The following is a 10265-nucleotide window of genomic DNA, read 5'->3' on the forward strand; positions in this document are numbered from 1 at the left end:
TTCCCCTCCACAACCTCCACCCCCCTCTCAACACACACACACACAGACCCAGTGGTCATCTGAGCCACCCATGGGAACATGGATGCTTGAAAGTGAAGGGCTAGGCGGCGTCGGCATGCAGCAGCGACATTAAGAAGGCGGTGTTGTATGGGATACAGGCATCAGCCTTTCTCCACACATTCCTCTGCATTCTCCCAACAATCATCTCTGTTCAGGCGCAGCACAAGAGCCTCCGCATATAAAAGCCTTGAAATCACGCGTAGCCAACAACATTTCTGCAGCCACAGAGAGTTCACCATCGCAGCTGAAGGGCACTAGTCTTTAACTGGAATGCGAGGGAATCTCCACCACCACTGTGACTTTACCAAAACTGTTTATGCAAAGAAGGGAAGGAGTTGGTTTTAGTTTTAGTGAACCGCTGTGAATGTCTTGAACAAAAGACTCATTCTCCAGTTCTACAGGGATACAAACAAGCAAGTCGTAACCAAAATGCAACATATTTATTAAAAAAAATGGACTTTGGTGATAAATCAGGACAAAACTGAACCAGCCAAAAATGTTTTACACAAAATTCTGTGTCGAAAACTGACTTTAACAAGGCACCATTCATTCAAAAGCACTAAATAAAACTTGGTGCATGCAATCAAAACAATTAAGCAAAATAAATAAATAACTTAAAACAACCAAAAAAACGTACAATGTCAAAATGTACAGGTGTAAAGGACCCCCCCCACCCGGAACGAAGCCCCGCCCCCTCCCTCCAGAGGCATGTGTAGGAAAAAAAGGTGCAATTGAGATGAACAATCAAGGCTTTGGTCTCATTTCCTTTCCGCCTCTTTTCTAGTCTTTGGCAGGGTTTTGTAATGGCTATTCTTTGGCAAGTCTTTGGCGTCCAGTCGGACGGGTTTGCAACGCAGTTCTGAGCGCGTTCACACCGTTCCGGCCGAGACGAAGGGGCTCTGGGGCTCCGAGCTCAGAGCTTGCTCTCCTCCTCCTCCAGGGGCAGGTTCAGCCCGGGGATGAACTTGAGCAGCCGCCTGCGGAAGCTCTTCTGCTTGGTCTTCCTCTGTGGCAGCGGGCCCCGCCCCATGACGCTCTGCTTCTCGCCCGAAGAAATGGTCATCGACGAGGGTTCCCGCACGTAGCTGCGCGTGCTGGCGCTGCGCGTGAGCTGCGTCTTGGCCGTGGAGAACAGCTCGCTGGCCGGCCGCAGTCGCAACTTCCTCTGCGGCATCGGAGCCTCCGTCTTCTTCTGCTCCTCGCCGTTCGCCTTGCCGTCGCCTGTTCCGTTAGCGGTGCCGGTGCCGTTGCGCTCCGCCTGGTAGAGGCAGGTCTGGTAGAGGGGGTCCTCCTCGCCGGCAGTGGCGGTGCTGAGGGCGCTGGCACTGCTGCTGGTGCTGCCGCCGCCCGTGCAGCGCGCAGGGCGCAGGGCGGCCGGGCTGGGCGCGCCCAGGCTGCCGTAGATCCCCGCCGACTCCAGGGACTCGTAGACGGCCGCATCGCTCAGCACGATGCCTGCAGCGGGGGGGGGAAGAGGTTCAGACACCGTGGGGTGGGGGGACATGTGGCGCACAGAGACGTGGTGACGAGCTACTGAAGTTGGATGCCTGGAAGAGGGCTGTCTGGATGGGCACTGAAGATGCAGTGGAATAATTTGTCTACATTCTCTAGCAGTAATATATCAATCCAGTTATATCTATAGAATTATGTTGAATGTCTCAGGACCTACCGTGAACCAGCCGTTGCTCCTGCACCATCAGTGATCGAAACTCGTCCCACTTTTCATGCAGAGTTTGCTGAAAATCCAAATTCAAACACAGCGTTAATTCTTCTACACAAACTGCACAAATTGAAAAACATCCCACCTCTACTTAAGGTTGTTTGGTCGTGTTTGCGTGGATATGCATCTCAAAACAAAAGCTTGTCAGACACCGGGCGCACATGGGCTAAGCCCGAAGCAGATGGTCTAATTTTGAGGGGGGGCTGCCTCTCCCGGGACGCCCCGGGAGAGGCTGCTCCGAGCAACAGAATGCATCCGTGTCCACCGCTCAGACCCTGCGCACACGCACGGCCATTAGCGTGCCGCAAGAAGCTACAGCCGCTGCCTTGTGACAGGTGGGAGTGTTGTAGCCAGGGGGGTTGAGGCGTGGGGTTCTCAATAACAGGTGGGGCGGGGGGTTGGTCCCGGGTTCTATATCCAGCGTGCAAGCATGGTGGTGGTGGGGAATCTGTTTTCTCTTGGCAGTTTAAAGTGCTGGCCGTGCATACATTCTGAACTCTGAGGGCGCTGGTCATTAGCAGCTAGTGTGTGTGTGTGTGTGTGTGTGTGTGTGTGTGTGTGTGTGTGTGTTACCTTCAGGTACTGCAGGCGAGCCTCTAGCTCTGCTTTCCGTATGGAGTCGCTGTACACCGTCTCCAGCCTGCAGCAGAACAACAAAGCAGTCAGATTAGTTGCAATGCTGGAAAGAAGGCAGTAAATGCTACAAGGTTCCACATGGAATAGGCCCATTAAAAAAGGGAAACGCTAGTTCAAACCATGTTAAAACACTGCTTCACGAGACACGGGAAATGGACCCAAAATTTAGTCTCTCGTTTAAAGAGTGACTTCACAAGGAAAGAATTACAAAAAACAGATGTTGTTTCTACCAACACACTTTAGTGTCGAGTGTCTTTTAGATCACAGTTGAGGTCTTCCTATTTTATAGAGCTGCTTTCAACTTCAATGCTTAGTTAAACTCTAGCTAATATGGACGCCCGATTGTTACAATAAAACGTTCTGATGATTCTCATGTGGTTCACAGCCCGTCTTCAAAAAGCCAGCGTGAGGAGGATGTTGGACTAATTGGTCGGTCCGTCTTTATGAGATAAGAGTCAGAATGCAGTTGAACACCCACCCGAGGGCTGGACTAATTAGAAGACTTTAACCGGGTGTTGAAAGGCCTTAATTGCTTCTACTTCGGCTAGCACATCCCAGACTTACAAAACATCACAACCTTCCTTACATTTATAATTTAGTGAGCTATTAAAAAAATAGATCTTCATAGATATATCTATATAGATACATATTTTGTGAAATACTTTAGCACTGTGTGACATACTTAGAGGAACTGACCAAAATGTATAACAAAAGCATGTAATTTGAGCTCCTTTCATCGCCAAAACAACCAAACCGAGTCATGTAGCATGAGTTGGCACAACTCAACCCGTTTCCTTACGAAAGATGCACTTCTGATACAATTCACTTTGTCACGACACCGAAACCAACAATCATCCGATTATGATAGATCACACACACACACACACACACACACACACACCCACACACACACACACACACACACACACACACACACACACACACACACACACACACACACACCTGATGGAGTTGCCGCAGGCCCTGATGAGCTGGACGATCTCCTTGTGGCGGAAGCCGTCGACGGCGGCCTCGTTGACGCTGGAGATAGTGTCCCCTGCGTGAGCACAACATACATCTGTGAACCAATCACCATCAGACGGCTCCTCTGTGGCTGCTGTTCAGGCCCACGAGACCAAGTCCAAATGAGAGTTGGCCGGAACCGAGCGTTTCCCCTCCACATGCGATACAAATGTTTCACTACGAATGTGCACTCGTAGCATATGACCGCTCCTTGCACTCATTAATTAAAACCATCTGTTTTTATTTGTTTCTATGTATATTCGACCCAACTCGTGTTTTAATGCACTTTGTTTCCATCATTGAACGGTGCAATATGAATAAAAAATTAACTATTGATATGGCCATTATACAGAAGGTTGGCCCTCTCAATAGCCGAATCTGAGCCACTATTCACCCTTTAAAGTTGATTATGTTTTTTTGTCTTTATAAAATTGTGAACCATTCATATCACAATGACCCAACTGCTCTTGTACATTATCTAAAACAAATCGAAATAGATCAATTTGACGAGGTTCAAACATTATCTTTTGAGAGGCAGACATTTTCTCATTGGTGATATTTTTAGAATCAACAGACACTGGCTCATCATTGTCGTCTGTTGACGTCACGCTGAGTGAGGAAAGCCGTGAAGGATAGCATGCGAGGAATGAGGGAAGTGAAACTGGAATGGCATGTGCAGGTTGGACTGAGGAAGAAGTCTCATGATCTGCACGACAGATGGGGACTGCAGCGCGTGACGCTCGTGGCATTGTTCCTAACAACTAACCAGAAACGTTTACAGCATTTGCCATCATATGAATCCTCAAACTTATCAGTGCAGTACTGTTTCATAAGCAGGCCACTTCCACCCAACTCTGAGTTAGAACAACAAATGTGTGCCATAAGAAAGTAACACTGCAATAAAAAATAAAAAAGGTTTTACTAGTCCAGTCTGGCACGTAAGTGAGAGCTGGCAGACTCCTGTTGGATGCCCCTCTTTTAGCCTCTCTTTAAGCATTTTGTTGACTAAATTAGCCTCTCTTTTAGTGTTTGCTGACAGGAAAATGAGCTGACGCATTGTTATATTTGTACTTCCTTAAAGCAGGCTGTAACCATAGTGTGCACAAAAAAAGGGAAGATGGGCAGCTTGGTAGGAAGAATCTAAAATAGGGATTGATTTTCAATTCTTTTTTAGTTCGCCAAATCTAACTGTTGATACCTCACCAAAACCGAAAGGTCAACACTTACCAACTTTGAGTCCTGCTTGCTGGGCGGGGCTATCGTCATGCACCTTGCACACAAACGTGCACATCTCCACCGAGTTCTGGTCCTGGTGGTGCAGCCCATAGGTCTGGAGGAACAAAAACACAGGACGCCATTAACACTCAGCAGCTATTGGTGGGTGCCACAATGTTTAAGGATATGCAACCATTTGGAAAAACATACATGGTTCCCCAATAAACCACTGAAACAGACGCTGATAGTCGATGCAAAAGCTTAGACAAACACAGATAATACTGATAACTAGCAACCAGACATTGCTGATATGCAAAGCAAGTCTTTCAGTTCCCTCATCTGGCAGATGGTTCACCAGTCCCTAAAATGCTGTGTAGTTGAAAAAAACATGTCCGACCTATAAAAACACATTAACAAGCATGGTCCAATGCTCGAATAAGTTCTTCTTTGGTTGTTGTTTTTGGTAACCATGCGCTGCCAAGTAATCATTTGCAATTCCTGTTCCTCTATGACCACGGTACAGGCGTGTAAAACGCATCCTCATCCCAGCAGCTACAACAGTCTGTCAACTAGTATCAGCGGGACTACCGCCTTCCTCTGTAACCATGGTGACAGGAAAACATGCTTCCTTGAGAGGAAAATACTTTTGTGCACTTTGACAAAGTTACGCACACATCAGACTATAAATAAAAGCTTCTTCTTCTGGGCGGTGAGGCAGTGAGGCAACACCGCAGGCAAACTATTTTATGAATTTGAATACTTTGAACCATGGAGGACATGCTGGTAATCACCAATGCCAACACGGTGACGTCACACCAGGAGGCCCGCGGTACGCAGCGACGCTTTGCAGTCATCCATCTCTTGGAACCTGACTGCCTCACTTCCTTTCGGCCGCGCCACGACACGACAGGAAGGGCGGGGAACATCCAGCCGCGCAATAAATAGAACAATATTTCAGTTTGGACCGTTCTAGACCGCACTTCAGAAGAGAAAATGTTTTCTCTCTGGGGGCCGAGCGACACCAGACCTCTGTGAACAGCAGCAGAGTGCCGACCACAGAGCAGGCCGTGACTGCGCACCGCCAGGGCTTCAGATGGGAGCCCGAGGCCCGGCCCAACCACCGCCGTGTTCCAGCTGTTTCGGCAGGAATGTGCCGACCTCAGCTCCACACTGGGGAGATTGTGCGGCTGCGCTGGAGGGCCCGGGGCCGCGGAGGAGACGACACGCTTGTTGAGGTTAAATGTGCAACGACAAGCAAAGTTATGTCTGCTGAGAGCGTCCCGAGGGCGCGACAGCAACAAGAAACACACAAGTACTCCATGAGAAGCGGACGAGGGTACCGTAACCAGGGCTCAAAATAGAGGAGGACTGGGTTGAGGCGTGGGAGCGCTGGGACGGTTGTGGGAGAGATGTGCGACCAACGGCCCAGACACCCATCAGAGGGAGATTATCAGGAGGGGGGGGGGGTGTTATAAGGAAGGCCAACTCGTCTGCAGAAATCCCATTTGACGTCTCTAGGAGAGCCACAGGTAACCCTCCACCAGCGCACTCCGTATTGGCCCTCTTACCTGGATCTCAAAACCAAAGGACTCCTCCTCCGCTTTCTCCAGGACGACCACCTTCCTGGAAACACGACAGACACCACGCATGAATACAGCATGTCATCATCATCTCAATGTTCACGCACATCCACTTGCTCACTTCATAACCTTTTCTCACGCTTTATCTAGTCTCATTTTTTTTCATCATTTCATTCATCATTTGAAATAATTTTGAGTGCTTACTGATAAGGCTGGAAAATAGCGAACTTGATACATAGTTCTGCATTTTATGGATTATATTTTATTCATTTATTCATTATGAGAACTCAACCTTTGTTGCCTCATCTACCCAGGGACAATCTCTACATTCACTGAACGACAGTGATCAACAGGATCGTCAGCTAAAGTGGAGGAAGCGATGAGGAACCTTGTTGTAATCCTGGGTTAAAAACCTTTTTCAGGGTTATCAGCTAAGGGATTTAAAATATGTGAGACGCAGCCTTGAAAGATATTCTGGAGACTGGTAATATGCACAGAGATTGGATCCATCCATGGGCCTTTAAACCCCCTAGTGAGGAGAGATTAGGCAAAGATGAACCAGAGTGATACTGTGATACCACTGTACTGTACACATAATGTCTGGTGGAAGACCCGGAAAAACAGCAGATAAGCGAGCGTCATGGTCGAGTGCAACTTTATGCAAATCCCAGCGCAGCGACAGAAGTGGACAAGAGTTCCCTTGTAGCCCGCAGCGTGTGGACGTCACGACTGCAACTGTACAGGGCTGCCACCATCTCCGTGGTCGTCCCAATTCATCCCAGCTCTGGGGCAGAATATCATACATAGTAATGACCAGGGAGACGAACAGATTAGTGTTGTGATGAGAGTCGGCGACTGACTCTAGCCATGAGAGTCAAGAGGCCTTATGGATGTCTGCAGGCCACAACAATGACTCTCTTAACACCAGACGGCCTGCTTAATCTTTGGTATTAAGAAACACAACTTTTACCATCACTAGGTAGCAGAAGGGAGTGATTATACTTAATGTACACACTTATTGTATGTTGTACGTCCTGCTACTCAAAAAAAGGGTTAGTTGTGTAGCATCTTATCCAAGCCATCTTTGTTGTATACAGGGAATGGATTAACCTAGCAATTGTTAGTACTTGGCACTTGGTTCTATGAACATCCTTACTATACCGACAGCAATATATTGTTTCACCTTCTTCTGACAAATGTACTTATTGTTAAGTCTCTATGGACAAAAGCCTGTGCTAAATGCCCTGAATGTGAATGTTAATGTAAATGATTATTAAAAAGAAGTATGGATGAACACGGCACCAGAAGATCCGGTGCGGGAGTGGGGAAAGATTAGATACGGGAGAGAGCGGGGGGGGGGTGTACCTTTGAGGTTCGGGGGACTGCGCCAGCGGTTTCCATTTCTGCAATCCGCCTCCCTGTGAGAATGGAGAGGGGGAAGGAAACGTGCGTAAGTTACCACAACAACACACCTCCTCCGAGGGCTTAGACGCCATCCGCGTCAGACTTATCGGGGCTTTCCGCTCCGCTTTCATGGACGTACCTACGTCTGCACGCCCTGCCTTTGAACAGGACGTCTGTGACGCGGGGCTGTGTCTGAGCGGCACAAATAAAGGCCCTCAAACCAGAACTACCAGTCGGGCAAATCTTTGTTTACCTAATTAAACACCTGTTGGTAAACAACACAGTCCATGGAGGAGTAGCTATTTAGAGCGATTACATCAAACACGATGACCTAATGGAGCTTTTGCCATAGGCCTGCTATTAAAACTGATATATTCTGTGTGTAAACATAAAGAAAATACATCTTTATCCATCTTCCTAAAGCTACACCATTTACATAGGTCTAGCACTAGTAGACGTGGCCTACCCACAATTGCCACATTGAGGGGGAACCCAGGGGAAATAACGTGCTAGGGCAGGGGTCCCCCCGCCCCACCCTACTGTAAATACGAGGGATATCTCTTCAGCTAAGCTGCGCCTAATCACTCCGGTCCATTCACCTCTGTTCTACCTTCATGTCCTCTACCGCTGCTCATATGAAAGGCCGCTTTGTGGGGCAGCTGCTGGCTGGGCTGTAAATGTTGCTTTCTTTATTTCCCCAACACTTACAGAATTGTCCCAGGCCCTTCTCAATGCGTGCATTTACCCCCCCCCCCCCCCCCCCCCCCCCCCCCCCAGAGACCAATGAGAGCACAGTGGACTCCCGGTCCCTGAACACAATGCACAGTGTTGTTGCCGAAGACTGGATCCCAAGTCAATGAGCCCTTGGGCCCGAGAACACCTAAACACCGCCTCCCACCTCCCCGTGCACACACACACACACACACAGACACACTCACAGCCGGTTCCAGACTCACGCATAGTAGGGGATTCTGATCCATTTATGGGTTTAGGGAGAGAAACAAAAACGTATACACTTAAAGGGTAGGATACATCTGCATGCATGAACTTTGCGTGAATAAATAAGATATTTTCTTCACAAATTCCTTGAGTTTAGAAGACAGTTAATATGCTCAATAGAAAGACATTAAACTTAACTTAATATTTTTATGGGGCTTCATTTGTTTTTAGGGGAATCAATAACCACAACGGATACGAGTTAATTTCATTTAAATTAAGTCACCAAAGGTTAGTTAGGTCTGTCCTCAGGCAATTCCGTTTACTTCCAAGTCAAATGTGAGCAAATTAACTCTTCAGTTGTTCAAATATGTTGACGAAGAAACTAGTTTTTGTTTTAAATGTCTGCGCAAACACACTGTACAACCCGTGGGACTGGATGAACGGCTTTGAACATCATCCTTGTGTCCTTTGACACACTGACTGACTCCACTGTGTATTGGGGGTCCAAGAACATCACTGTATGTTGGGGGTCCACATCCCTGTATGTTGGCGGTCCTACCCCACCCCTTATGTTGGCGGTCCTACCCCATCCCTGTATGTTGGCGGTCCTACCCCATCACTGTATGTTGGGGGTCCACATAGTAATGTGGACCCCCAACATACAGTGATTTGGTTAGGATGCCTCCCGATGGTCGCTACAAGTGCATCACGTGTCAAGTGATATTCTGTTGCTCCTCAGGCGCATCTATCTTTTCTTCACCTGCGAGTTTTGACAATTTTAACGTGTTGATGCTTGCAACATTTAACATATATAATTATTAAGCTTATGCATATTTCATAAAATAAAAAAATCGTCTCAAGTCGGTCCAAAAGGAAACACCTAAGGGCCACCACACTCCTGCCCTTTCTTCACAGCTACAGAGAAAGTTTGGTCCAGGAAGCGGGGAACTACTCACCCTGTTGAAGGTCCGGGCAATGTCCCGCCGGAGTACGCTAAAGTTTTGTAGTTGTAAACCTCCGAGGAATTTGGTTTCAACTCCACAGTTTTGCAACTATCTGACTTTGATGAAGGGAAATAAATGTCATTATCCTGAGTTGATGGTCCACCCTGAGGATTGTTGGAATTGACCTTCTTCAGCCTCCTGAAAGTCATTGTTGTGCTCCACTATTAAAGATACCAAGTGCAGACAAATAACTGAGTAAGTACTCTCTCGCTCAAAATGTGATGAACTTCCTAGTGTCCGCTGCAGTGTGGTTTGTGAGAGGCAGCATGTGAGCAGCTGAAGGGCTCCTCCTGGTGATTCACTCAGGGGCGGGGCCTCAGAGATGAACCTTGTCCCCGTCCCACGGAGAACCGAGAGAGAAGAGAGAAGAGAGAGAGAGAGAGAGAGAGAGAGAGAGAGAGAGAGAGAGAGAGAGAGAGAGAGAGAGAGAGAGAGAGAGAGAGAGAGAGAGAGAGAGGTACTTCCGAAAGAGGGGGTTCGTTTCCGTCACATCTTTTTTCCAATTGTATTGTTATTGTTCTCGCTCCGGGAACTGCTAGCTGATACGCAAAGCTCATTGGAAGTAAGGGACAGAACAAGGTAGACCGGGACAACGCTCTAGTGCAGCATCCTCTCAGCCTAATTGAAAGCCAAAAGCAACGTCAACTTCAACTTCTCTACCTCCTAATCGCCTTATCTGATGCT

At 47.8% G+C, this 10265-nt stretch overlaps 1 protein-coding gene across 1 annotated transcript; it reads right to left on the reverse strand.

Moving 5' to 3' along the window:
• Nucleotides 1-526: 526 nt before the first annotated feature.
• On the reverse strand, nt 527-9821 carry tamalin (trafficking regulator and scaffold protein tamalin). Its single transcript, XM_079741817.1, is given in 9 exon segments — nt 527-1515; nt 1730-1796; nt 2354-2420; nt 3380-3473; nt 4667-4769; nt 6223-6277; nt 7600-7652; nt 9534-9547; nt 9550-9821. Coding segments are annotated over 9 exon segments (1176 nt in total). The 5' UTR covers nt 9731-9821; the 3' UTR covers nt 527-973.
• Between the last annotated feature and the right edge of the window lie 444 nt (nt 9822-10265).

Source organism: Pollachius pollachius (genome assembly GCF_949987615.1).
Source record: "Pollachius pollachius genome assembly, chromosome: 8".
In the NCBI taxonomy this organism is placed as follows: domain Eukaryota; kingdom Metazoa; phylum Chordata; class Actinopteri; order Gadiformes; family Gadidae; genus Pollachius; species Pollachius pollachius.